This window comes from Guyanagaster necrorhizus (assembly GCF_019112545.1).
Source record: "Guyanagaster necrorhizus MCA 3950 unplaced genomic scaffold BT62scaffold_16, whole genome shotgun sequence".
NCBI classification, from domain to species: domain Eukaryota; kingdom Fungi; phylum Basidiomycota; class Agaricomycetes; order Agaricales; family Physalacriaceae; genus Guyanagaster; species Guyanagaster necrorhizus.
In genome coordinates this window covers 197,949-222,349 of record NW_025064895.1, presented here as the reverse complement: position 1 = coordinate 222,349, position 24,401 = coordinate 197,949, and the positions used below count along the sequence as shown (strand labels likewise).

Genomic DNA, 24,401 nt, shown 5'->3' with positions numbered 1-24,401 from the left:
GATAGCCCTGGTTGGTGATTGGTTCTTTAGGTATGTGGCATATGCCACTGCCTTAGGCCATAGAAACTTTGGTAAGTGATGTTCTTCTAGCATGGCATGTGCATGCTCCACAAAGATCTGATTTATTCTCTCAGCAACTCTATTTTGAGATGAGGAGTATGCTGCAGTCAATTCCAACTGTATGCCATTGTCCTGGAGGTATTCCTTTACTTCTTCATTGACATATTCCTTTCTATTGTCAATTCTCATAAACTTCAGATCCTTCTCTTTGTGGACTTTGATGTATTTTTGATACTGCTGGATCTTCTTTTGAATTTCCATACCTTGCTTTGACTTCAAAAAATACAACATTGTTCTTCAGGATTTTTCATCTGTGAAGCTTATATAATATCTTTCACCATAGATACCCTGAGTTCAGGCTGGCTCCTATAGATCTGAAAATGTCATTTCCTCTATTTCAGTATAATCCCTTTCAGCTTTCTGTGGAAATGGCTTAGTATGATGTTTGGCTTTTATGCAAGCTATGCAATCTGTCTGAGACTCAGCTGACTCATCTATATCCACCTTCTTGACCATTTTCTTTCTAAATAGTCTCTTTACTGATCTCATGTTTAAGTGGCCTAATGTTTTGTGCCACTTTTGCTATGATCAGGCTGATTTCATAGCATGGGCCTGGGTTATTTCTGAAACAATGATGTCAAGGCTGTACAGCTTTGATATTTTATCTCTATGGCCAATTATCTTGCCATGTGATGAGATAATATCCATTCTGAACTCTTTGAATTTGAGTTCAAATCCAGCATTTGTAATGCAATCTATTGACATAAGATTGAATGGTGCATCAGGACAGTGGATACACTCTTTTAATGTGACTGGAGTGATCTTTTCTTCTTCAACCATTTTAATCTTGACAGTTCCCCTTTTCAAGCCTTTGGATTTGCTTACACTAATGACTTTATGTCCTGGAGTTTCAACATAGTCAGAAAAATATAATCTATTTTTGACTATATGTCTAGTAGTGCCAGAGTCCTCTAGCCATGATACTCCTGAGAGTGAGGTAAGTGCAATGTCTGTTGCACAAAATACATAGTCTTCTTTTTCTGAGTCCAATTTAGCAACATATGTCTGAGTCTGACCCTTTCCCTTCCCTTTCCATGACTTTCCAGAATTCTTCTTTCCATTTGGGCAATTTGTCCTGATGTGACCAGTTTCCCCACATCTATAATATGTGACTTTTGAATTGTACTTCTTGCCATGTGCTGCAAGTGTCATGGTCTGATCAGAAGTCTTTTCCTTTAATTGAATGTCCTCCTGAAGAATTCAGGAAATCAACTTGTAAGAATCTTTCAAGTCAGCAGTATCCACTGATGAGATGAATGAATTCCATGATTCTGGGAGTGATGTAAGCAGTGTGATAGAGAAGTCCTCCTCCTTAACTTTCTGCTTAAGGGATGCCAGCTCCTCCTGATAGGACCTCAAAGTCCTAATATGCTCCTCTATGTTTCCTCCTTCTTCACACTGAGCTCTGAAGAATTTCCTTCTGACAAGGACAATTCCCATGGGTCCCCTGGACTCATACATATCTTTCAGAGCTTTCCAGGCCTCTGCTGAAGTCTTCAAACCAGCAATATATACCAGTGGGCCATCTGAAACCCACAATCTTATTGTTGAAAGAGCCTTTCTATCACTCTTCTTCCAATCTGCCACCAGTGTCATGTCTGCCAGGGCTGGGATGCTTCCATCTGCATAATCAATTAGTCCTAAATCAGTTAGGATATCGATCATCTTGATTTTCCATGTCGGATAATTTTCCAGGCCCTTAAGGGAATCAATTCTATACACAGACTGGCTATCCATGCAGTTCTACATGTGTACATAAAGCACAAAAGGGTGCAAAGTGAGTAGCAACATAAGTTCAGTTATGGCTGGGGCCCATAACCTGTTGTAAGTAGAGAGCAGAGTAATGTACAGAGGATTAGAATTAGCCTCTCGAGAGAGAGACGTTCTACTTAAATACATTTTGTATTACTTCGAGATCTTTCTACGAGATACTAAATAAGTCCGGATCACGATCCAAGTCAGCTGCCGCTGACTGGCATCGTATCTTCGAGTACATTCTCGTACTCACTCGGGATTGCTATCCCAACAAAAAGACAGTCTAGACCTTTGCACATCGTGCGGGACCAATATCGTCCTACTTATATCTATTAGATCATGGTCGATTAGCCTTGAGTAGAGTGTCATTTTGGGGTCTACCACTGGCAGGACAACTTCCGCACGGCGCGGTGAAGTCGGCTCTCACCATGTCTTTGAAAATTCCACAGTGCCATGTAGAGCAAGGGTCGACAATTCTATCATCGTTAGAATAATGTATCAAAAATTTTACTTCATTGTTCCACTTGGGCCTTCGATCGGCGCTGGATTTCAGTCTAGAGGGCCTGGTATCAGTATGATTCCACGAGGTCATCAGTGAAGAATAAGTCAGGCATCTTTTCTAAGATTTTTCAACTTAAAAGGGCTTCTTGGTCGTGGTGAAGTTGGACAAAGTGGTGACCCGCTCGACACCGTCGGGTGGCGGTATATGACGTCATCACATCGCATAATCATCCACCGTACTACCATCATGGTCAATGTCAAGTGGAACAAAGAAAAGTGAAATTTGCTTTCTAGTCTGTTGGTATTTCGCATACCGCTTACTTGCATACCTTTCTTTCTTTAGGTTTTCTTTTAATGTTCCGTTAGAGACAAGACTGGGCGATTTTCGACAGATTGTCGCAGAAGAAACGCACTTGGACGCCTTCAAACTCATCTACAAGGGTGCTATCATGAAGGATGACAGGGCGCCTCTTGGCGCTTACCATCTGAAGCAAACGTCATCTATCACGCTCCTTCCTCTCCATGATACCCTTCCGACATCCTCTGCCATCCAGAATACGGAGCAGACATCGCTATCCAACATCCAGCAGGAACTGGCCTCAATCCGCCAGGGCCTTATACCTTCCCTCAACGTATTTCTTGATGCCTTACCCCAAAAGCAGCCATCTATGTCCGCCCTAGAGAAGGAACATGCCCGTCTAGGGGAACTACTCTTGCAATCTCTCCTCCGTCTCGATGCCATCTCTACCGATGGTGAATGGGAAGATGCGAGAAGAGAAAGAAAGGCTGCGGTAAAAGAGGTGCAGGCCTTGCTAGATCGGCTTGACGACGCATGGAGTGCTCGTTGACGTTGTTTTCTATCTATACCCTCTCTATCTTACTTCTTCTCTTAGATTTGTCTGCGCCCCAATCCACGGTTCCGTTTTGTGCCTAACCCAACACTCTGACATGTGGCTTGGCCATGTACACTAAGGCTTGCTAACCTTTTGGTCACCCATATCAGGAATCTTGGCTCCGGGCCAAATCATCACCTTACTGTTTATTGGAAAGATCCCTAGGTTTGTGCAAGATACATGTAACTGTTTCTATTCTGACAGCCTGGGCCGTGCCGTGTAATACTACCTACCTGCCTGAGATCGAATAACAGGGAATCAAAATCAATGCCAAGCCAGATCAAAATGACCTTCGTAGGCCGTGAATTTCTCATCCTATATCTCGTTACATGTAATTCTATTGAGACAAACTTAAGTCAAATTGAACGCCCTCACAAGGGGTCCTCGCCACGGTTGAATATCTGACTTGGCCTCAGATTTATAGAACTGAAGACCTGGGACGTTCACAGCAGACTTTGCTAGACTTGTCTATCCAATTTCCGTCCGCAAGACAAGAAAACTTTTAGGTGCCATACGTTCTGTGATATACAAAGAATCAATCTGGCTCTAGTCTTCTTTTCCGATAACTTTCGTGGCCTATCTCTGAGGCATATTACAGGACCGACGTCGTCTCATTGTACAATCGGAATCTGGTGCTCATTGTTCAAATATCCAGGAGGTGTGTGGTCCTGACACAAACATAATATAGTACTTGCCAGATGCGTCTTCTGTTCCTGAAAATTCGAACCTTGTTAGCCCTGATAACTAACTTTCAAACTCTTGTGAAGGTCGTGACGGAGACTTGATCCTGGGCACATGGTGACTTACATATGTGACAACATAGATCGAAAGACTGTTCTTTACCTCCAAGGGTCTGATCCTTACCGACCATCATGTTAAGGTCTTTACCATGTGAAAGAGAATTCAATTTCTTGACCCTGGAGGTGCCAGACGTAACGCTAAGCTTTGCAGCACGTCTATGATAACATCTCGAACACGTCCCCGGTATCGTTCAAGGTCGCGATGGATCATGATCCCGCCAACATCATCGACCCTGGTCAGACTTTCTTTTCCTCACTATCTAACACACCCAATCCCGATATTTTAGCTCCTTTGTTTGCTCTTAGATGTCGTTGGCGTCGGAAATCTTTCACTCTATTACCTCTTACTACACCCCCTATCGGGATCCACCGTCACCACTAGCCTCAGGGTCGACAATCTCGGACAGTGGTTCCTCCACTGCCACATTGGTGACGCTTTCCTGCCACCTATCCCACCAACGTCATAAAAATCTTGTAGATTGGCACTTTGAAGCTGGTTTGTCTGTCGTATTCACTTAGGCCCCAAGGAACAGCAAGCTGGTCCCCAATCCAGGATCATCAAGCAAGTATGGGTAGACCTTTGAGTGTGCACCATCTATGGTGCTCTCCCTCCCGAGCTCTAGTAGATCACTCACTCTAATGCGGACACTGATAACGGTTCTTTTTTGCTTGTTCTTCGTCGGCCTATAACCTAATGTGGATCTTTCGTTTCTCGGTAGCTGATGACCTTGATCGTTTTATTTGTAGGGTTTATAAGAAAGCACAAAGATGTATTTAGGCAATGCGATATTTTATTTATTGTTACAAAATTCAAGTTTACACTGAGCTATTGTAAGTCTAAATCAAAAGATTAGTAATATGAACAGTAAATCTACGATAATTGAACGAATATGATACGATTTGAAGCTACAATTTGGTGATGGACGGTACGGGAGGCCCTCCTGGAATAAAGCGAGAAGACGCAGTCCACGGTCCGTCGACTGACGGCATTTCCTGCATTCGGCCTGTCACTTGAGCATTACGGTCCATCATAATGGCATGAACCTGAGGAAATATCAAGTTATATTCACCCATCGTCCGGAAAAACATACCTGCATTCTAAGGCCGTGTATATTGGCTCTTAGAGACCGAATTTCTTCATTGACTCTCAGCGCCTCGTTGGTCAAAGCAATCTCATTGCGACGACCGAAAGAGTCCATGGAGGCTGATAAGGAAACGACTGATTGCCGAAGGCCACTTAATGAGCCCTCTAATGTCGTACTGAGGTCCAGCGGTGCGATGTTGTTCTGAGCAACAGGCCGAGACGTGAGGCTTGCAGGATCCCAGGCTTGGCTAATGTTAGATGAGGTGCCGTGCAAGGGTCTCCAGCTGAAACTGCTGAGCTGCTCTGGGGAGGCCTGAGCCGAGAATGATTCATCCTCTGGGAAATATGGTGCAAAAATATCGGGCGTATCAGCTGATGTGCTTGGTGCCGGGGACGAAACCGTGCTTTCAGTTACATGAGGAGTTGACGAGGTCACTCGTTGCTGAACATGCGGAGATCGCTCCACAATTGAATGTGCCAAAGATTGTGTGTACCAAGGGCCGAGAGCTGTTTTTGCTGCGTGCAAATCCCTAGTCGCATTCTGTAGATGGCCTTGCAAGGCATCAATCTTGTTTCGCAACCCGAGGTTCTCTTCCCGAAGGTCCGCCATCTTGGACTCGTGAAGCGATAAGAATCCCTTTATCGCTTCATAGGGACAGGATGGGATATGTTTGGGGGTAAATGACCGTCGCTTCCCCTTCCATGAGCACCCGTTTGACGCATGAACGCACGAAATAATAGCCTCCGAGCATGTCTCCGCGTGCGAGGACTGTAGATCACGCGAATACTCAGCAGAACAGAAATCGCAGACCAATGACACGGGTAAACATTCTGCTTCGTGGTCCTGTAAAATTTGAAGTTAGCACAGCGAGGCAATCACGGACGGTCAAAATTTCGCGACGGGTATTTATTTTTACACAGAAAAATAGAAGCGCCATGGTAAGGAGGGCAAGATCCCTCGCTTGAGGTCGGGTAAATCATAGACCCGAAAAGGATGGGGTAACTATTCGCGAGCGACAAGGGTGCTCCGAAGGAAATAGCGAAGAGGAGGCCACGATAAGCTTCGTGTTTGGCAACTCGGACTACAATAAACCATAACGACGAAACCAGATTGAAAAGGATGTGAATAGTGTGACTCACTTTGAAGTCTTCGGAACTGAGCTGGGTTCCGCATTCATGACAAGTGATAAGGGTGTGACCACAGCGATGGCTTTCCATATCTTTCCGGGGTATGAGTTGGTCGCATTCTCCAGTGGGGCAAGGTACTTCAGCATAAGAGCACGAGTCTCTGAGATGTCCTGCAAGTAACTGCCGCTGGCAGGTGTGTGGGCACTCGGGGGAGGGGCATTCAACGACGAGTTCGTCGACCAGCTGGGAACGTTAGTGACAGGATCACAGTGTATATAATTGACTCACTGATCTAACAATGGAATTCGCAGACACTACCTCCTCCAATGTCAAGGGTAGTCGATCCACCGGACATTGCGAGGAATGCTGGAGAGCTTCTACGATGCAGGCCCGACAGAACGTATGGCCACATGTTAGGGTAGAAACAGGATCAAGGAAAGGGGTTCTGCAAAAAAAAATGAGGCAACGCGACAATAAAATACTCTGTATCATACCGGCATATACAACAGACCTGCATATCATAGATGTGAACACAAATTAGGACAAAAAGGGCTGAAGACTGACCAGATTTGAATTCGTAGGGTCGACATAGTTGTACGATGCCATTAGAATCGTGATTCGACTGTTATCGACGCTGGATAGGGTGGGCAACACGGAAAGAGAGGAGAATCGGAGTTTCGGTCCTGTGGCGGAGTGACGCAAGTCGGGCCGGCAAATTGTGACATGGTCACATCACTTGACTGTGAGGCGGATTCCAAGGGTAGGGAGCACCCACGATTTCTGTCGATATGGAGCTCTGTTTCGTCCACGAAAATGGGCTGCCGGCGCCGTCTCTGTCTCTGTCTCATCTCCGTTTTCACCTTCATCCCGCATCCCCAGGCATCGAGGCTCCACCTCTTCTCTCTGTTGTCAGTAATCCCTGTTGCCTGGTGAGTTTCCACCTCTTCTCATCTTACAATGGCTCATTCAAACAGTTTCTGGCCTTGCCACATCTAACCAAATCCCATCTAGTATTACTGCACCGTTATTGTACAAGTCGCTGGCGAGTTTTCTGTCACCCTCCCACCTCTCCCTTGTATTACTACATAGTTGTTCATGTGTTGCAATCAGATTGAGGGTGGGTTTAAGGCCCTCATTGTAGCCAGCCATGTCCTATTCCTCGAGCAAGCAGCAGAGGATATTTACCTAGCTGAGTTGCTTAAATGTAGTCAGCCAATCGCAGCACTTTCCACTTGCCAACCATCATCTTAGGATATCACACCACCAATCAATGGCGACCCACAGCATCCGCTCTTTCTATGACAATGGTCTCTGCTAGTCGAGGGCTACCGTGTAAGTATCTTGGGCAGCTTCCTTGGAATCCTTGCTCTGGCTAGCCTTGTGTCTCCCCACCGCTTGTTGACCAAGTTCGTTCATTATCATACAACATGCCTGATGTTCCATCCAAGACTTTATTTCTTTTCCTTCTCATTTTCGTTCCGATTCGTGGTGCACCTGCTCCTCAGGCGACGGGTATGCCATCTGCTATCTTGATCTAATTAGCATTCAACCCTTCACAGATATCGGCTCTTTTGACTCTTTGCTTCAGGACATATCTTCTTGTATGATTTGACTTGCCGGCAGTTTCTCTATGCCAATGCGGTCCGCAGCACTATTGACCCCCTCCACAGACGCCGCTACTTCTACCGTTACTTTTACAGACATGTCATCTATTAGCAGCGGAGACTCAGGTACTTACGTTCGTTGACCGACCCACTGTGGCTGAAACAATTCATGTAGCTTCGGCAACGCAAGCATATGTGACCCGGGTATCGCTTGTCGGGGGTACAGAAATTACCTTGGCACCAAGCGGAGCCACTGGAGATACGACTATACTAGGGTCTTCGACATACACCTTTGCTGCCCCATCATCTAGCGACCCAATTACGTCATCGGACTCGTCTTCGACACAGTCAAGCAGTACCAACTCTGTTTCTTCCAGTAATGATTCTTCATCTTCCTCAAATACTACGTCTTTCACAAGTAGTTCGACTAGCAGTTCTCCGTCGTCAACAATCACAAGTTCCTCATCATCGTCCTCGTCCAGCAGCACTAGTACCATCAATTCTTCATCATCGACAAGTAGCAAACCCTCGTCGTCAAGCGGGACGTCTTCCACCAGCTCTAGTTCGTCATCTTCGTACGTACATAAATGTATTTCTTTTCTGCCTGCTTCTCACCAGTGTTGTGAAGTGACGCCGGCATCTCTCTTCGTCACTTTGAGATACCACCCACTGCTGGTCTCGTTACAACATTGCTAGGCCTGTTCTTTGGCGCATGGATATGTTGAGCGAAGATGGATTGTTTTTCCGCGATGTTATATTTATTGACCGTCAGCATGTATACTTGTTGTATCTCATCATGACACAGTTATCAATCAATTTCACACTCCGGGTGCCGATGGGCCCATATTTTTATGATGAGGAACGTGTGGATTTACCAGGGCGCCCGAACATGGTCATATTTTTCTACCTCCTTCCTACTAGCTGAGGCAAGTCATTATAGAACATTGTTCCATTCCAAACATTTCTGCCCGTTTTGTTACTGCTCTTGCTAATCGCTGCGACGAGGTCGGAAAGCCCTGGTAGCCAACTAATCGTTTATTGTGCTCGGGAACTGGAGCAAGCCTGTAAGGGGATTTTAATTTTTCCGGGGTAGGAAACCAAGAATGGAGCATGCGTGTCCGAAGCAATTGAGAGCCTTCTGCAAGGCGATCTTGACCGTGTAATCGACGCATCTGTACTTACCTGCTGGTTTCCACTTGATCACAATCTACCATTTGGACAGAATATAGCACACGCGCTCATTCAAAGCGGAGGAGATAGAAAGATCCGTAGATGGAAATTAGTTAGAAAAGCGACGGAAAATAGAGTCACAAAGTAATTCTAATCGTTACACATTAAAATTGACGAACGTCAATTAAGACTAGTTGGAATCGTACGAGAAGTTGCGCAAGTCGAACCGGGACTGACAAAGCTGACCGAGGATGTAGTACCACCGGTAAAGATGCTTTCATCACCATGCGATTCAGTGCAGCCTTCATTTCTCGACGACCTACAAGGCCCAGTGCGAAGACATCGCAGTCCTTATCAGCAGCTACTCGCATAGAAACAAGACCTAGTGGGTAATGAAACAGTTGTGCTGAGGTATTAGCCCCGGTGGCTAAATCCACAAAGTCAGGGAGCCCATCCGAGTCTTCAAATGCGTCGAGATAGGGTCCACATACCATGGGCGCTACAATTTCTCTAATCAGCATGCCATCCATTTTACTAGAATGACAGGAGTATTTACTGGTTTCCCTTCTCGGGCGGAAGGTATTCGCTCCTGGAACACACCGAAAGGTCTATGGGATTGACCCAAAGCCTTTAGAAGGTTGTGAATCGGCCCGGCTTCTCGATATGTTCAGCTTTCTAAACCGCCTAGATGACATCGTCTCGCACTAGGGATTCGAAGGAAAATCCGCCATCATTGTCCCTGGCCTTGGAAGTACGCATGCGCGTGTTGATGAAAGGCGGTCGTTACAAGAATAAGACCTCTAGGGCGTGGAACTGGAAAATAAAAATTCGGGTAAGTATTGAACGCATAATGAAACAGATAACACTGCGTACGGCCGTTGCGTATGCAAAGCATAGTTCCCTGACGAGGCGTCTATCATACTCCTCAGATAACAATGAATCTAGGTTGACGAAATCCCATGCGACAGCCTTTAGCAACGTCGTACCTTGATAAATCAGATATCGGCAACAGGGGTCCGAGTCGAAGTACTCCTTGATGCTCGGTGGGTTGGGAGGTATAGGCGTCGAAAACCTCATGTACATGAGATACGCCCAAATATCACCGTGAACACCATAGAAGCAATTGTATGCCTTGATCTCCGTACATGCTGCAGTTGCCTGTTGCGTTGGTCGAGCCGTCATCGTCCAGGAGGTACAATGTTTCCGAAGTGGCCATGACAGGGAAGTAGAACTAGTTTTGCTGAGCAAGACTAGAAAGTAACAGCGTGAAGTGTAGAAGGTCAGCCTCAGATACACCACTGACAAGCCTCTTTATTGGTTTCGCTTCTACTGAACTGCTAAGCATGTGAAACGGTTACTTCGGGAGCTGGCTTGGATTGACATCTAGCCTTTCTGTCGCCTTTCTCACAAACGTGAGTACGCGGATCGTTCTAATGAGCTGTGTGTTGGAAAACATGAGCAGACAGCCGAAGCAGTTCCAAGTCGCGTTTTCCTTCAAGTAACAGACGAAAATTTGGCTATTGTTTTTGTTGTTGCACCATCGCTAAGGTCGGAAGACCCTTGACGGCACCTTAGCTCTTGTTCGTATTCGGGATCTAGAGCAGAAACCTTTCCAGAATTCATGGCACGCTAATATCTGACCGAGTTAACGACGCAGATGAAGCCTGATGGCAAGATTCTCAGTCTTGTCATTGAATGTATTAATTTTGAAACGTACTGATCAGGGAATGTGACGAGTTTGGTTAGGCTGGATGGAGGTCCACTTTGAAGCCGCTACTCGTGATATAGTGAGAATAGATGACACTATCCCTCTTGCTGGATGATATACGGCATTGGCCCAGTTGATGCGACGTATACCACGGGTCGCAGTTCCCAATTACCCGTTTGACACTGCAGTGAAGCCTGAAACACTGAGTCGAATTTGAGGGCAACGGCGCTCCGTTCACAGGCAAGTCTCCAGCCTACGAAATAAGTAATCCTCCCGATAGCTGAGCGCTGAAGGAATCGGGGTTTGATGAGACTTTCCCTGGCAGTGGTAGTGTAGATATCACTGGCTACAATGGACGTGATGATGAAGAGCAGCATCACGAGTGATACGGTCAAGTGCCATCGTGAAGATTTGCGCGATGCCGCATGGCTCGAAAGCGAAGCTGAGAAATCGGACATTTTTTTCCCGGGGGTAGATCTTGCGGAGCGGATCGCGTCCAATATAAGGTTTTGACATTTTTTTTGAAAGCACGCCTCAGTGCGATACTCGGAAAAGGACGGTTGCTATGGGAAACAAGTGGTGCCTAAGCCCCATTCCTGCGCAGCTCTGGAGTAAGAAAGCCTGGTCGAGGTAGATAGCCTGGAATGGCAGTAAAATTTATCTACAAAAAGCAAGGAGCAGCAGGAATGGTTGTGGCAGACAGGACGGATATCGATGGCGAGGGTGATGCCGGATCATGGGATACAGCAGCGTGGTCTTTATGTTAGAGTGAGAAATATACTTATATGAGAGAGAGTAAGGAGTACATAAGTTGGATAAACCTTTTTTTTACCGACACCGCGAGGGCAGCTCATTGTTGTCGTCGTCGTCGTCGTCGACGAGCAGATGGGTATAGGGACATTTGGCAGACGGTTGCCGGATCAGATCAGTATTGGCAGCAGGGATCAAGAGGGTGGGAGTAGTGGTAGTACAACCCTTCGCCAACCGCCTCTGACCCCGACCTTCACTTCGCCCCGCCTGGCCCCTATTCCGCCCAAACCTTCCTCCATTCGCTCATTCAATTCTTTCGCTTCCTCCATATTCCGTAAGCAACAGCAACCCAGGGCTTCCTCTCTTCGTTCCACCATTTCCGAAGATACCCTTTCCTCCCACCCTTTTGCTGTCATGCATCTCGCTCCTCTCCCTGTCGTCTCCAGCCACGATTCCGACGACGAAGAGGACTGCCCCGTCTGTCTCGAACCCCTCAGCTTCAGCTTCAGACTTCCCGGAGAAAAGCCTCATATCGTCCCAGAGTGTGGTCATGCTCTTCATGAGGTATTTAGCTCGCTCCCCTCGGCAAATTTTTTATTCACAGTTCCTAGGCTTGTTTCACTGCCGTATATGGCCCACCGCCCAGCCAGGCGCGCTCAACAGTTCCAAGGAAGTCAAATCTGGGTGTCTGCGGCGTGTGCAGGCGCCCAATGAAGGTCGGCGATGGCGACGGGGGGAAATCGAACAGTGCGTATCCTGGCATCCATTATTCGCCAAAAAAAAACCTGATTGTATGCTACTTTTCTGAAGAGCTGGCAGCCCTCACGGGCATGGGCGACCCAAATCAACAAGCTCTATACCCTGGCAGGGACACCCCGGTTACCCGCAAGCGACTGCAGGCTACAACTCAGTTCGATCCTTCAGAAGACGACCCGCTCGACCATACAGGTTCTATACGCTCAAATCCTGCCTCTGAGCATTCCCAATACATTGTCGCACCCTCTATTCAAGTTCGTCCAGAATTCTCTTCTCTCACCCGTACCCAGGACGTCACCCAGCCGCTGACATGTATCGTTGTCATCGAGCTCCCCGGTAAGCGCACTTCTGGCGTCGTTCCGGGCCCCGTTATGCCAGACAGTTACACTTCTCGCTCCAACAGCCATTCCCGACAAGAGACCTCTAACTCCGGTCACTCGTCTCCCCTACCTCACCATCCCAGTCGATTGCAGCAACAGCCCGAATCGTTCCAGACCAATCGTGCTTCTCCCGTCCCCCCTGATCCACCGAGCAATTCAGACCTCGGCTCCTACCCTAATATCATTATGCACGAAGAAGATTCCCCCTTCATCGCCATTACCGAGGACCTTCGGAATCGCATCATAGATTGGAAGGGCCATCCTCTCTCTGACCTTGGTCCTCTCCAGATGTATGATTTGCTCTCCGTCCGCCGGGATTCTCTGGTCCGAGAGTTTTATGTCTACCTCTTCAAGGAAGCTCTCATTTGCGTAGTCGAAGAGAAAAAGCGATCCCTCGGACGTCTCTTATCAAGCGCTTCTGGGCTTACCGATGCTGGGTCCATTGGCTCACTAACCCAAACCCAAACGAAAGGTGTCTTACGACTCAAGGGGCGTATCTATGTCCGCCATATTAAACATGTAACGGCAACCTCGGCTGCTGGTGAAATGTCACTCACTATTGACATGGAAGACGAGTTGGCATCCTTCATTCTCATTTACAAGGACCGGTCATCCCTCGAAGCATGGAAGAATACCATTCAATCTCTTGTCAACATGTTCCAAGCACAAAATCCCCAGCTGATGCAACAGCGACAAGAACAGCAACGAGCAGAGCAGGCGCGTGTTTTGGACATGGAAGAGTTTGGTGGCAACTCCAAGGCCATGCGTATGCTCAGCGGAAGCACTCAAACTACTGTCAGCACCGTTGACAGCCTTCTCAATGGTTCATCACGGTCAACGATGTCATCGTCCACATCACATGGATCATTGCACCAGCAACAACGTTCACAAGTGCATAGCAACAAACTCAGTCCACTGGGAGAGGATGACGAACTCAGCAACTATGACTCGCCCACGGGACTGGTCACGCCCTACACATCTTCTGGTCCATCAAACTCTCTTACCCCTCTCCCTCATCCTTCCATTGACCTCATCCTCGTGGTATCTCTTCCGCCGCCTAATGCTGCCCCAAGTACCGCTCAACTTAAAATTCGCGTAATTAAAACAACTCTCGATTTTGTTCTCGCTTCGCTGGGACAGAAAGATCGGTTGAGTCTCGTTACGTTTGAAGTCGGTGTTGGGGGAAAAGTAAGGAAGTCGCCCTTCTTGAGTGTGGCCAAGGCCCAGAGCAGGGCGAGATTAGAGAAATTTATCGATCAGATTGGGGTTAACCGGGCGGACGATGGGATGCCTCCTCCGGGTCAGGATGAGTTTTTGGTGAGGGGGAACAAAGACGAGAAGACGGATGTTGTCACGGCTGTTAATCACGGTGAGTCTATCTTCTCCTGAATGCATTGTTGAACCAGGTAGCCATAACGACGAATAGGCTTGGACGTGGTGCTGCAGCGAAAAGCGCGTAACCCTGTTTCTGGAATGATCCTCGTGAGCGATGCCTCGGACAGCACGCGACGTGCGCAAATGGATCTTGTTCTCGCCCGAGCCGAAGCGGCCAATGTGCCAATACACTCATTTGGTTATGGCCGGTCGCATGACCCCGCATCTCTATGGCTGATGTCGAATCATACCAGCGGTACATACACATTCGTAAAGGACTGGTACGACTTGCGCGACTGTATCGCTGGCTGCGTTGGTGGAATGATGTCTATCGGGTTGCTGAATATGAAACTTCATATGAAGATCGTCGACGGGCACCGGTTTCGTATTCGCAAAGTCAGTGGCGGCCCATCATCGATTCTTTCCTCTGACGGGCAGAATGTGGATGTTGACGTCGGGGAGCTACGGTACGGCGAGCGAAAAGAGATGCTTATCGAGTTGGAGCTGGATAATTCAGACATGCATCAAAAAATAGCTGCTCGTGCGGTGAGAGGCTCCGGCGTGAACGATCGACGAGCGTTGGATGCAACGCAGGAGTTTGTGCAGAGCATGGGCTTGGATTCTCTTACCATCGATGACCCAGCAGACCTTGCAGATGGGATGATGGATCGGATGATTGACGAAGTGCCAGTCGTCGAGGTTGACGGCTCGTTCTTTGATCCTACTGCGGCGAAAAATGTTACGCGACTGGCACACCCGGTATTGCTCACAGTAACTCTACTCCCACCGACGTCGGCGATACCGCGTCCGCCATCGACCGTTAGTGATCCTGTGATTGTACGTCGAAGGATGGAATTACTGGCGAGCGATATGATCACGCGCGCTCTGGTGCTGGTGTCGAGGAGAAATTTCCCGCAAGCCCAAAAGATTTTGAGTGAGACGAAGAGGATCCTGCATACGGTGCTGCAGACAATATCGAGGGCGCTGCCGCCACCAAATACCCATGGCAACACCGTACGCAACAGGAAGGAAATTCTTACGCTTGCGGCAGTGAGGACGATGCAGGCCATACTGCAGGACTTGCAAATTCTGACGGAAGCATTGGACGAGAATGTAGATCTATTTGCACGAGACCAGAGAAATTTTGGAGCCCAGCAGGTTTGTGTCATTGTTCTATTATCTGGCTGTTATTTTGGTAACCCCTTTTCTTACAGGCTATGATCTTGAGAGATCAGAAGAGCTGGAGTGGTCGCAGTGCAACAGAGCGGCTTTTCTGGACGATAGACAATTCCATTGAACTTGTGTCCAGGAGCACGGATTGGGTTGCTCGGGAGTAGGTTCCCGCTTTCACTCTCTGTTTCAGTCGGTCTATTTGCTCACGATTGTGTTTACGTTCTTTCGACTGGGGTTTTATTTTCTGGTATAATGTTTATCTACACGTTCTCTCCTCTCTTTGTGTGTATAAGTGTATCTACTTACTGATGACGACGCTCCTTATATATGGTCCCCCTACTTACTTGACTCTATTTCCCATTGCGTTGTCTTGTCCATTAATCTACCCCGCGGTTCCTTCCCCTCTTCTAATGTACCATCGGGCCTGTATACTTGTATCAAGGACAGGCGCTGTATTTTTGTAGAGTTTTTGATCTGTGACACCTATCCCTCGAAAAGCTTGAAAAACGTGAAATTGAATGATACTTGTTCCTTCCGTCCAAGTTGTATGAGTGTAAAACTGAATATATTCCTATCTCAGTGCGAACATGCAGAGGGAAGGCGCGAAATAGCAAAGGGACCAGGATTCCTTACTTAAGCTTCTCGAAATTCTTCTCGTACTTCAAATAAAGTTAACCATCTGCCAGTGCACGGCTGATTGCCTCTTGGTTCACAGGGAGCACCAGATATCTGACTTTTCGATACTTGACGATGAATGCGATTCGGACAGGACTTCAATCAACCGAAATCCAGCGCTCTTCATGTAAACTGTGGTTCACGCTTTTGGTCCGGGAGCTAGGAAATCAGCGGCCTCCTTAAAATTAGATTGCATGGAGATTGGGACTACCGTATGCGTACTCGAAAACCTTTAGCCAATAATGCTTCGGTGCAATTCAATATCCATCACGAGAGTAGGCGCTCTCGTGCAGTTCCGCTTAACCTTGGCATACAACTGAATGAGATGATCAACATCCTATCCTTCCATTGCCCTATGTGCGATGTGGCCACCTGCTCATGTACATTATTTATCTTTAACCCAAAACACCAATGTACGAAGGTGTACGCATTCAATCCGCAAACAAGCCACCCTCCGATTCACGCTCGGGAGAGAGATGCATAGGAGTCCGTATCTTTTTTCCCGTTCTGATAGCTTCCAGCTCGTCCCTCCAGTCCAAAAACCTCCTTAACAACCGATTATTGCTCCCCGAAGTTTCTTCCTGCTCCAGGATAGTAATAATATTCCCGAGGGCGTGGTCTAGCTTTCCGAACGCTTCGCTCATGAGGAACGGGTTGCCGATAAATTGACCAGATGAGTTGGGATGACGGAGAAGGGGGGGAGTCGGGGATGCTACTCTGATAGTGTGAGTGGTATTCTGGTAAAAACGATGGCTGCACCTTTGCTAGGATCGGTGGGAGGGTAAACCTAGAAATGGTTAGGGAAGAAAGCAAAATTTTGTACGATAAGTATATACCTGTCCTGGGTTTTCGATGGTAGGGGACGGCGGCAAGCCAGAATTAGAGTAGTGAGGGAACGTAGAATTATCTGTAACATTAGTTGGATATATAATGTAGTCCATGATGGACGAGGCAATACCGACCGTCTCCAGACATGGGGCAAAAAAAGTATCGATATGGATGAAACAGGGTGCTTATATAGGGGATGGACCATTTGTTATGATGACGTCGACATCTCTGTGCGTAGTGAACTTTGAACCTCGAGTGCAAGATGGCATCTCTATGACTCTGGGACATATCACCTCCGTTATCCGGTGGGTAGAACTATGCATGGAGACTGAAGGCGATGAAATTCAGGATAACAGAGAGAAAAAAAGATTTCCTTGTTCAATCCATACCCTCTAACAGTAGACCTACTATGTCAACACTAGTATTTCGCGTTTTCCTGAGTCAAAAGCCGAGAATACACTTGTATCTTCACCCCCATTACCATAGAAGCGGGACTGAGGCAAGTTCGGCGGGCAACAAACCCTAAAATACAAGCTGTATATTTCAGAATGAGATTAGGGCGCCTCAATCGCGATGTTCTTGTACACCAACATTATACGTGGACTAGAAAAGCCTTTTTTAAATGCGTGAAGTTAACTCGAGAATCCGAATAATCAACGTATAGACATCTTCCAGCCAGGCGAATTTCAGGTATGTTGGCGTTGATACTCTGCCGAGGAAGAGAATCTACCTTCCGCTACTTCATCTGGTGGGATGACAGATGGAACCAAATGTTCGGCACCAAGGAAATTAATGCGAACGTCCCCTAGCCCCGGAATGTTCTTTGTCGACCACGACAAGTCATATAAGCACCTCATTGCGCTGAATATGCTATTATATGTAAGAAAGACTACCCCAAAGGGTGAATCATCACTGATGGTATCGAATTGAGATTATAATCTCGAGTTGAATTAAGGCTCCCACCTGAATTTCTCAGAAACTTTCCCCAGAGCTCCGTATTGGACGAATGTTGACCGGTAGTTTTGGATAGAACGCCGTCGCTCCCTATTGATGCGTAGGCAAACCACTCGAGATGCACCCAAGCTGATGGCAGTGACTACTCCGCGAGGTACGGTATGGATGTCCTCTTCTAGGTATGCCTTGACCCCCGCTGCTTCAGCTGAGGACTGAATGGAGTCGAAGAACTGAAGAGCAGAGGCCTCGGTTATGAAGCGTAGCCTCATCGACTATATCAAAAGCTGAGGAAACTGGGCCGAGAAGAAGAGGTTACGACAAACCTTGTCTTTTTTGTAAAGCCCTCTGAATAGCACCAAGTGTTGTTCGGTGTTTCTAATGCTATCCATACAAAACCCGAGCCGTTCTGGAGTACTAAGGCTAGACATCACCACGATCCGATTGAGATTCAATCTGTTGTCTTCTGCACTTGGGTACCAATCCGGGAAAATATAGTTAGGATCTTCCTCTACCATAGATATGACCCGAGATCCTGGGAAGCCGGGGTACTCAAGAAATGCGCGACGCGCCTGGAGGAGAAATGAGAGGCTGTAAATGGGAGATGGGTATATGCAGCTCACCATTGCTGCTTGCCAAATATCCAAGAAACGGACGTCTACCTGTCGCCGCTCTGGACCGACACTGAAGTACTCCACGCCCAGATAAGAATAAATGATCTCCTTCATTTTCTCTTCATCAAAGTCTGGCTGTAGGTTGATAATTCTGAATGCCCGTGATAAATGGTTGAATCCTATCTCGGCGACTAGATGAGCAGATGGCTGCGACGACACGTCCTCTTCCAATGTTAACGACAGGTTGCTTAAGGAATTGTTGGAGATGCATTTCCTGGCCATCTCTTCGCTGAGAAATCGGACTGAAAGATGGTTTTTGGATGGTGTCACCGACTCGACTGGATTGGCCCGAATGGAGTCGACGATATTGGCGGCATCGTATCCTTCCGGGAGATTGTTAACACAAATGGTGCGTCTAGAATATGGTGGAGGCTTTGTGTGGGTGGAGTAAAATGAACGCGAAATTCTGTTGACGACGGAAAAGCGACGGAAGGCAGCGCCAAGAAGCATCGTCCCAATGGAGCAACAAGTCTCACGCCATCGACGCGCTGGTCGCGTGGTACGGCCCGAGAGGGTCGGGTCCTTTAAGTCTAACTTTCAAAGTTTTTCCGACTTCGGTGTCATGTCCTACTATAATAGCCACTTACTTTCCCTCTGAGGCGCCCGAATTCTCTTTGCCCTAATTGAGACGACACTTTTCTAGCCCAGCTCCAGACTCGGCGGCACGACCTCTTTTTCCCTTTGTCCCTCATGAGCACAGGAACTGCTCACATAGAGTGCGTCCTGTCATTATCATATATCAATCCGATATCGATGTATTCTTTAGTTACACTCTGCCTAGGCTTTCGCGAAAAACGCGAGCAGAAATCCGCCAGAGTTATCGCACTCTAGAAACACCTGTGGCTTCGCTTGTGTTGCAATACGGCGTAACGGCCAAAACTATCGTCCGATGCCTTAATAATCACTATCAAGATGACCTGACCTGGGACCAAGGGTATATTAACGGAATGAGAAATGATTTTTTCGGTTACGACAATGGGAAAAAATGTAATTCCTCCTCATTGCTGTCAAGTCAAGATCTGAATGTTTTATTTTAGGCCCCGCTGAGATCTCGCCTCCGAAAACACCAGTCCGACCACGAAACAACGAACATGAAGTTGGTAAGGCCAGTACGTGCAATAAATTCTATCCATCCCCAACACCTCTCAGGTCAACATATCAACAGGTAATAGACGAAAAAAAGCCATCCTTATATCCCACAAACGGGGTGGGCCGCCGTCGGCCAGCCTTGGATCAGGGCCCACTGTTACCAGAAGACTGACGCGCTCATCAGACAACAAAAACGACGAGCCAGATGTCATTACCATCAGTGATGACGAAGGTGATAACTGTCCGTTCTCTAATTAAGATAGGCTAATACCGTTTTGTCAGTCAAACCTAACTTGACTATGAAGGTTGAAGGCTTCGACAGTGCAGTGGATGGTTTCCTTCGTTCCCTCAATAGCCCTCACATGAAACCTATTTTTGAAAAATGCGGTATTTCGACCCGCAATCATCTTCTCAGTGTATCTAAACACATTAGAGAGAGCCACAAGCGTGAAGATCTGAAGAAGACATTCCAGGATCAAGGCATGACGATTGGAGACTGGTTCAACGTTGTTGATGCTTTATTAGAATACAGCGATAACCCCCTTGTTTGATTTTTGCCAGGGTGGGTTGGCAGTCAACGTATCTACATGTACTTCTTAAGTTCCGAGCTGCATCCTACTCACATCCACTGAATCACTACTTCCGATCAACTCAAATACGTCAAATGATATTCGCTCTTCTTCGTAATATTTCAGAGATACGATGAATTCACGCAGATGCCTTTTTTTTTCAACGACGCACAGGTCAGGCAACAGCTTGAGGCGATGTGTATCAGGGGCAAAATGTTTCTACTCTGGCCTTAAAGCACAGCACATGATCGCTGATTTCCATTTTCAGACTTTCCGGGCTACCTTCTAACCTCCATCATGTTCAAGGTGCGTGAAGCCCAGCGACGATTCGTCAACACCGTACGGTAAGAAGATATTTTAATTCAAAATTTCAAACTCTCCTGAACTGATTTTCATCGTCATTGCCAGCGTACCCTCCTGTACCCGAAAGGAGCGTGCATTAGTACGCGAACGTCACCGAACCAGTGGAGGAACCAGCCCAAAGACCCTCGCAGATGAATTCGGAATATCTACTACAGCTATCAGTAACTATATTCGGAATGCTTCCAATGACAATGTTGGTTGGGACCAAGAGTATGTCGACGGCAGCAGACCGGATTTCTTCGGTCTTGATTACGGTGTCAAGGGTAAGAGTAGCACTATTCGAGTATTTTTAATGCTCAAAGTTCTATCAGAATACATATCTTTGAAGGCTGAGAATCTTCTAGAAGATGCAGGTGCGTACTTTGTATTCGTCGCAAAAGTTTTCTTTGATCATACGTGGTGGCAGGTCTTTCGGCTTCATCCGCAACCGTAAAGATCTCATCAACCAGTGAGTATTTGCATTCATTTTCCCATCGCATTCTCAACATTCTGAACAGATGACGTGCCTGAAAAGAGTACCACTGCGAAACAGGTGCCTTCCCAGGCCGGAGTGGAAATCGACGGCTCGAGTGATGCCTCTTCGCAGGGTTCTCCCTCTGAACAGCAGGACTCTACCTCGTCTACGCCCTCATCCAATGATCCGGATCCATCGGTCTCTTCTGATTCCAACATTCCACCCGCCATTTCTCGAAAACGGCCGCGGTCGCCTTCTGCTGCCTCTTTGCACATACCTCCGGCCATTTCCAGGAAAAAGCCGCACTTAGACGCTTGGGAACCAAAGACTGACGTTCTGAATGCCGCCGATTCCGGACAGGTCACCCTTTCGGTAGTGGAAATTTCAACTTCGACGGTGATACCTTCAACTCCAACTTCTAAGCCTGTAACAGCTCCAGCCGGACCCATAACGCGCCGAATCACTGGGCGTAGGGGCCCACTTGTAGTCAAGAGTCGTCCTGCGCCTCATCCTCCCTCTCACAAGTTGAAACCAGCACAATCTAATGCTACTTCTAACGGTGCAGTAAGCTTGCAATCCAAAGGAAAAGGTATCAATGTCATCGTTGTTTTCCCGCACTTTTGTAATGATTCACCCGCATTTTTCAGAAATCCCAACGAAATCTATTCTCACCAACAAAGGTTTAGGACATCCGACTGTTGACGGATTCCTCCGTTCACTCAACAAACTTCATGCCAAGGCACAATTCGACAAGTGTGGCATACGTACCCACCAGGACCTCCTTGAAGTGTCTCGACAGATCAGCGAAACCCCCCAAAACCGGGAAGATTTACGGAAGACGTTCATAGAGCAAGGAATGTCAATTGCGGATTGGTTCACGATTGTCGCAGGAGTACAGAAGTATGCGGACAACTCTAACTAATTATTGGATTTGTTTTGGACACCCAGAGGAGGTTGCCTTAATTGTTTTCATTATGATACCGGTACTGCCAAATATCAATGATCTCAGTCGTGTTAACCGTACTGTCAGACTCCTCTACTGTTACACAGAGAAGCGGCCACTTGTTATCATGCCAGTCAACAGTAATGAGCAACCCTCCGGGGAGATACCTTGTATGCAGCCTTTGGCTCGTATCTCGACACCTGCCGTCAGGATGCAGACGATTGCATGTCGCCTAGTATCCGGTTACCGTGGATACATTCGATTCACACCTATAGCACTAACGATGCACTGCCAAGACAGCACGGCAGCTAAAGTTTTCATTGATAATTCGAAGTCGTCAGTTAACCAATCTATGTTTAGACGAGCTCAGGTTCCGCTTTTGTCACACTGAAGAGAAAAGTAGTGTGGCCCTTTGGTTGGATCCGTTGAAATAGACGCTAGTCACTATTAGATCTCACTATCGATGACCTGAAGATGTATTTTCCCGGAAACACATTTATAGTTGTACCGAAGTCTGGAAATATACTGAGGGATCAAGTCAGAGATCTGCATGATGAAATATCGAATCAAACGCTAACTAGCAGTTCAAGACTTGAAACCAGTCCGGGCTTCCTTTGCTCATCCAATCTAATTCATACTGCGTGTGGCTATTTAGACGATAGTACAGCTACCGTCAAATGGTTTCTATCAATACTGCCTTAGTATTCGATGACATTTTAGGGAAAGTTAAGTGGCTTGGTTTCTCTCAAAATCCGCGAATAACAGTGCGCCACATTTCTTACAAGTTCCCACCGAGGCCTTCTTAGGTGACGGTCACGGCGTGACAACAGGGTCTATTACCAGGACCACCACATTCAGTGATGTTTAAAGGTCGAGAGCCTAAGTGATACGCAGACGGCATGCGGTAAGTTTCTGTATGTGTCTTGCCCACCATACTTAAATTATCTTGTTACAACCAGCGTCCCATCCTTCTCGCGAAGGGAGCGTGCTCTGGTGCGACAACGCGACCGACAATTGAGACTCGAGATCTTGGAGATCAGCCGCAATGAATACTTGATAAAACTCGCGTCTGAATTTGGGAAGTCTGCGCCAGTCATTGATAGATATATTCACAATACCACCAAGGACAACTTGGCATGGGACGAGGAGTATATCGACGGACGGCGTAAGGATTTCTTTGGGTATGATTTAGGTGTTAAAGGTCGGTGCCTTGCCTGCGCACTGGCGTTGTTGAGTAAAGTGCTGATGCCAGTGGATGGCGTAGATTATTGTTTAACCCAATCTGCTAGTAAGCAGACTGCATCGACGTCTCGACGTGAGCTAACACAAGCGACACTAGTCGATGGCCATAGCAATGCTCGTCTCGGTGATGCTAGTGGGTACTATACCACCTTTCCTTTAATCCTGTTTGCTGAGACGACATACAGCTGCTGCAACTGGATTCGACTCTTCCGCTACCCCCGGCCAAAAACGAAAAAGGACAACTGAGCTCACTGACTCTGCCTCTGTCCTCCGCTCTTCCGATGTTTCTAACACTCTCCCAAGGGCCGTCGACAATACCACCTCCACAACCACGAACTCATCATTCTCGAGACTATCCTCTCAGCTGGCGGTCCTGCCGTTCTTTAAGCGAAAGCACTTCATTGAGGAGCCTAATATACCGGGTCACAATGCTAACTTTTTGTATCGACTTTCTCAGCCAATGGCCCAAGAACCTAGTTCACGGGGCAATCCTGATTCCCTAGGTCCAAATCCTGAAACTCCAGTGACTGAAAACTCAAAGTCTCACCTCACCTGCATGTCTGCCTCTCCTCGGCCTGGGCCTGTCATTATCTCTGCTCCTAACCTGAGACTACGCCCAGCGAAGCCTGTGACACAGATGGGTGCCCCTACTCTTAAACCCAGGTTGATACGGCATATACAAGCAAGTGATGATACTCCAGGTGAGTGTATTCTTTGATAATCCAAGGATTATACTGACGGCGCTATCTCCAGAAGACCAGACACCCAATCAATCGACGACTGTCGAAAGCTTCCTTCGCTCGCTCAACAAAATATATGTCAAATCAATGTTTGACAGGGTTGGCATATTGACACATGCCGATCTCCTTGATGTGTCTGCAAATTCGAATACCGCAGAATCGGGATGACTTAAGGAAGTCGCTACTCGAACAGGGTATGACCTTATGTGATTGGTTTACTGTTGTCGCCGGAGTACAGAAGTATCCAAATTTTAGCTCATAGCTCGAGTGTGTTGCCCACTTGGACTCGATTCTCGAAACAATGAACTTCTCGGACCTCATTTATATGATCGGTTCGCAAGATGACCTCCTTGGTTGTAGTTATATACAGTGTTTCTGCCTGTCATTGTCCAGTTCCCTAGTAGATATAGCAGATACAAATTGAGTTCTCCGCCTAGTCTTTCAGTTGACGGATCCACCGCCGTGTTTTGTCAACAAGTCAATGACTTCGTAGACTAGAACCAGTCCTTCCCGCAACTTGATGATAGTCGATCAAGTGTACCACTTCGATCAGCTATCATCGAGTTTCAATGGGACTGCTTCGAGTCTGATGACTTTGGGCATTTTATTAGCGTGCATCATCATGTTGCCTGCATGCCAGCACCAACACAGTACACATGCAATGGATAAGTTCAAGA

The 24,401-nt window shown here is 47.2% G+C and overlaps 11 protein-coding genes across 11 annotated transcripts; 6 read left to right on the top strand and 5 right to left on the bottom strand.

Annotated features, from left to right (window-relative positions):
• The first annotated feature begins 2,586 nt into the window (after positions 1-2,586).
• On the top strand, positions 2,587-3,513 carry BT62DRAFT_951180 (uncharacterized protein). The gene is made up of 2 exons (XM_043188169.1): positions 2,587-2,652; positions 2,720-3,513. The coding sequence occupies exons 1-2, from the start codon at positions 2,624-2,626 to the stop codon at positions 3,222-3,224; spliced, it is 534 nt and encodes a 177-aa protein (XP_043038434.1). The 5' UTR covers positions 2,587-2,623; the 3' UTR covers positions 3,225-3,513.
• Positions 3,514-4,832: 1,319 nt separating this feature from the next.
• BT62DRAFT_994956 (uncharacterized protein) lies at positions 4,833-6,950 on the bottom strand. Its single transcript, XM_043190498.1, has 6 exons — positions 6,846-6,950; positions 6,780-6,792; positions 6,570-6,730; positions 6,294-6,524; positions 5,161-5,997; positions 4,833-5,113 (listed from the first exon to the last, which is right to left on the bottom strand). The coding sequence occupies exons 1-6, from the start codon at positions 6,885-6,887 to the stop codon at positions 4,976-4,978; spliced, it is 1,422 nt and encodes a 473-aa protein (XP_043038433.1). The 5' UTR covers positions 6,888-6,950; the 3' UTR covers positions 4,833-4,975.
• Positions 6,951-7,552: 602 nt separating this feature from the next.
• BT62DRAFT_199340 (uncharacterized protein) lies at positions 7,553-8,692 on the top strand. The gene is made up of 6 exons (XM_043180027.1): positions 7,553-7,793; positions 7,841-7,882; positions 7,931-8,011; positions 8,076-8,261; positions 8,308-8,460; positions 8,514-8,692. The coding sequence occupies exons 1-6, from the start codon at positions 7,709-7,711 to the stop codon at positions 8,579-8,581; spliced, it is 615 nt and encodes a 204-aa protein (XP_043038432.1). The 5' UTR covers positions 7,553-7,708; the 3' UTR covers positions 8,582-8,692.
• Positions 8,693-8,794: 102 nt separating this feature from the next.
• Positions 8,795-9,722, bottom strand: BT62DRAFT_199510 (uncharacterized protein). The gene is made up of 4 exons (XM_043180028.1): positions 9,612-9,722; positions 9,262-9,554; positions 9,068-9,205; positions 8,795-8,947 (listed from the first exon to the last, which is right to left on the bottom strand). Exons 2-3 carry the CDS (start codon positions 9,547-9,549, stop codon positions 9,128-9,130), a joined length of 366 nt encoding a protein of 121 aa, XP_043038431.1. The 5' UTR covers positions 9,550-9,554; positions 9,612-9,722; the 3' UTR covers positions 8,795-8,947; positions 9,068-9,127.
• A 17-nt stretch (positions 9,723-9,739) lies between these two features.
• Positions 9,740-10,678, bottom strand: BT62DRAFT_1007300 (uncharacterized protein; the record flags this gene model as incomplete). The annotated part of the gene is made up of 4 exons (XM_043177332.1): positions 9,740-9,799; positions 9,854-9,868; positions 9,929-10,305; positions 10,594-10,678. 4 exons carry the CDS (start codon positions 10,676-10,678, stop codon positions 9,740-9,742), a joined length of 537 nt encoding a protein of 178 aa, XP_043038430.1.
• Positions 10,679-11,584: 906 nt separating this feature from the next.
• BT62DRAFT_933335 (uncharacterized protein) lies at positions 11,585-15,735 on the top strand. The gene is made up of 5 exons (XM_043186535.1): positions 11,585-12,077; positions 12,125-12,260; positions 12,324-14,018; positions 14,076-15,181; positions 15,238-15,735. Exons 1-5 carry the CDS (start codon positions 11,649-11,651, stop codon positions 15,358-15,360), a joined length of 3,489 nt encoding a protein of 1,162 aa, XP_043038429.1. The 5' UTR covers positions 11,585-11,648; the 3' UTR covers positions 15,361-15,735.
• Positions 15,736-16,200: 465 nt separating this feature from the next.
• Positions 16,201-16,877, bottom strand: BT62DRAFT_933333 (uncharacterized protein). The gene is made up of 4 exons (XM_043186534.1): positions 16,834-16,877; positions 16,708-16,778; positions 16,631-16,658; positions 16,201-16,583 (listed from the first exon to the last, which is right to left on the bottom strand). The coding sequence occupies exons 1-4, from the start codon at positions 16,844-16,846 to the stop codon at positions 16,303-16,305; spliced, it is 393 nt and encodes a 130-aa protein (XP_043038428.1). The 5' UTR covers positions 16,847-16,877; the 3' UTR covers positions 16,201-16,302.
• A 212-nt stretch (positions 16,878-17,089) lies between these two features.
• On the bottom strand, positions 17,090-18,774 carry BT62DRAFT_994952 (uncharacterized protein; the record flags this gene model as incomplete). Its single annotated transcript, XM_043190497.1, has 4 exons — positions 17,090-17,611; positions 17,663-17,925; positions 17,977-18,222; positions 18,274-18,774. The coding sequence occupies 4 exons, from the start codon at positions 18,772-18,774 to the stop codon at positions 17,386-17,388; spliced, it is 1,236 nt and encodes a 411-aa protein (XP_043038427.1). The 3' UTR covers positions 17,090-17,385.
• Positions 18,775-18,866: 92 nt separating this feature from the next.
• On the top strand, positions 18,867-20,075 carry BT62DRAFT_1077154 (uncharacterized protein). Its single transcript, XM_043179274.1, has 5 exons — positions 18,867-19,040; positions 19,091-19,311; positions 19,362-19,433; positions 19,490-19,645; positions 19,696-20,075. Exons 1-5 carry the CDS (start codon positions 19,015-19,017, stop codon positions 19,962-19,964), a joined length of 744 nt encoding a protein of 247 aa, XP_043038426.1. The 5' UTR covers positions 18,867-19,014; the 3' UTR covers positions 19,965-20,075.
• On the top strand, positions 19,874-21,601 carry BT62DRAFT_199195 (uncharacterized protein). Its single transcript, XM_043180026.1, has 6 exons — positions 19,874-20,197; positions 20,251-20,326; positions 20,391-20,608; positions 20,657-20,698; positions 20,752-20,793; positions 20,843-21,601. The coding sequence occupies exons 1-6, from the start codon at positions 20,116-20,118 to the stop codon at positions 21,499-21,501; spliced, it is 1,119 nt and encodes a 372-aa protein (XP_043038425.1). The 5' UTR covers positions 19,874-20,115; the 3' UTR covers positions 21,502-21,601.
• Positions 21,602-22,567: 966 nt separating this feature from the next.
• On the top strand, positions 22,568-23,755 carry BT62DRAFT_199141 (uncharacterized protein). The gene is made up of 4 exons (XM_043180025.1): positions 22,568-22,646; positions 22,702-22,943; positions 23,007-23,117; positions 23,170-23,755. Exons 1-4 carry the CDS (start codon positions 22,642-22,644, stop codon positions 23,700-23,702), a joined length of 891 nt encoding a protein of 296 aa, XP_043038424.1. The 5' UTR covers positions 22,568-22,641; the 3' UTR covers positions 23,703-23,755.
• The last annotated feature ends 646 nt before the right edge of the window (positions 23,756-24,401 follow it).

Excerpts from the sequence above, each read along its gene's own strand:
- BT62DRAFT_951180 (XM_043188169.1), top strand. The coding sequence starts at position 2,624 with ATGGTCAATGTCAAGTGGAACAAAGAAAA. Across the intron at positions 2,653-2,719 it reads GTCAAGTGGAACAAAGAAAA|GTTTTCTTTTAATGTTCCGT; the intron begins GTGAAATTTGCT and ends TTCTTTCTTTAG.
- BT62DRAFT_994956 (XM_043190498.1), bottom strand. The coding sequence starts at position 6,887 with ATGGCATCGTACAACTATGTCGACCCTACGAATTCAAATCTG. Across the intron at positions 6,525-6,569 it reads CGAATTCCATTGTTAGATCA|CTGGTCGACGAACTCGTCGT; the intron begins GTGAGTCAATTA and ends TAACGTTCCCAG. Across the intron at positions 5,114-5,160 it reads TACACGGCCTTAGAATGCAG|GTTCATGCCATTATGATGGA; the intron begins GTATGTTTTTCC and ends ATATTTCCTCAG.
- BT62DRAFT_199340 (XM_043180027.1), top strand. The coding sequence starts at position 7,709 with ATGCCTGATGTTCCATCCAAGACTTTATTTCTTTTCCTTCTCATTTTC. Across the intron at positions 7,794-7,840 it reads ACCTGCTCCTCAGGCGACGG|ATATCGGCTCTTTTGACTCT; the intron begins GTATGCCATCTG and ends AACCCTTCACAG. Across the intron at positions 8,461-8,513 it reads AGCTCTAGTTCGTCATCTTC|TGACGCCGGCATCTCTCTTC; the intron begins GTACGTACATAA and ends AGTGTTGTGAAG.
- BT62DRAFT_199510 (XM_043180028.1), bottom strand. The coding sequence starts at position 9,549 with ATGGTATGTGGACCCTATCTCGACGCATTTGAAGACTCGGATGGGCTC. Across the intron at positions 9,206-9,261 it reads TTCGACTTGCGCAACTTCTC|AATTACTTTGTGACTCTATT; the intron begins GTACGATTCCAA and ends TGTAACGATTAG.
- BT62DRAFT_933335 (XM_043186535.1), top strand. The coding sequence starts at position 11,649 with ATGGGTATAGGGACATTTGGCAGACGGTTGCCGGATCAGATCAGTATT. Across the intron at positions 14,019-14,075 it reads TGTCACGGCTGTTAATCACG|GCTTGGACGTGGTGCTGCAG; the intron begins GTGAGTCTATCT and ends AACGACGAATAG. Across the intron at positions 15,182-15,237 it reads GAAATTTTGGAGCCCAGCAG|GCTATGATCTTGAGAGATCA; the intron begins GTTTGTGTCATT and ends CTTTTCTTACAG.
- BT62DRAFT_933333 (XM_043186534.1), bottom strand. Across the intron at positions 16,659-16,707 it reads CCATCGAAAACCCAGGACAG|GTTTACCCTCCCACCGATCC; the intron begins GTATATACTTAT and ends AACCATTTCTAG. Across the intron at positions 16,584-16,630 it reads TCCCACCGATCCTAGCAAAG|CATCCCCGACTCCCCCCCTT; the intron begins GTGCAGCCATCG and ends CTATCAGAGTAG.
- BT62DRAFT_1077154 (XM_043179274.1), top strand. The coding sequence starts at position 19,015 with ATGAGCACAGGAACTGCTCACATAGA. Across the intron at positions 19,041-19,090 it reads ACAGGAACTGCTCACATAGA|TTACACTCTGCCTAGGCTTT; the intron begins GTGCGTCCTGTC and ends TGTATTCTTTAG. Across the intron at positions 19,312-19,361 it reads TTACGACAATGGGAAAAAAT|GCCCCGCTGAGATCTCGCCT; the intron begins GTAATTCCTCCT and ends GTTTTATTTTAG.
- BT62DRAFT_199195 (XM_043180026.1), top strand. The coding sequence starts at position 20,116 with ATGAATTCACGCAGATGCCTTTTTTTTTCAACGACGCACAGGTCAGGC. Across the intron at positions 20,327-20,390 it reads CGATTCGTCAACACCGTACG|CGTACCCTCCTGTACCCGAA; the intron begins GTAAGAAGATAT and ends CGTCATTGCCAG. Across the intron at positions 20,699-20,751 it reads GAATCTTCTAGAAGATGCAG|GTCTTTCGGCTTCATCCGCA; the intron begins GTGCGTACTTTG and ends ACGTGGTGGCAG.
- BT62DRAFT_199141 (XM_043180025.1), top strand. Across the intron at positions 22,944-23,006 it reads GTATGATTTAGGTGTTAAAG|ATTATTGTTTAACCCAATCT; the intron begins GTCGGTGCCTTG and ends TGGATGGCGTAG. Across the intron at positions 23,118-23,169 it reads TGCTCGTCTCGGTGATGCTA|CTGCTGCAACTGGATTCGAC; the intron begins GTGGGTACTATA and ends GACGACATACAG.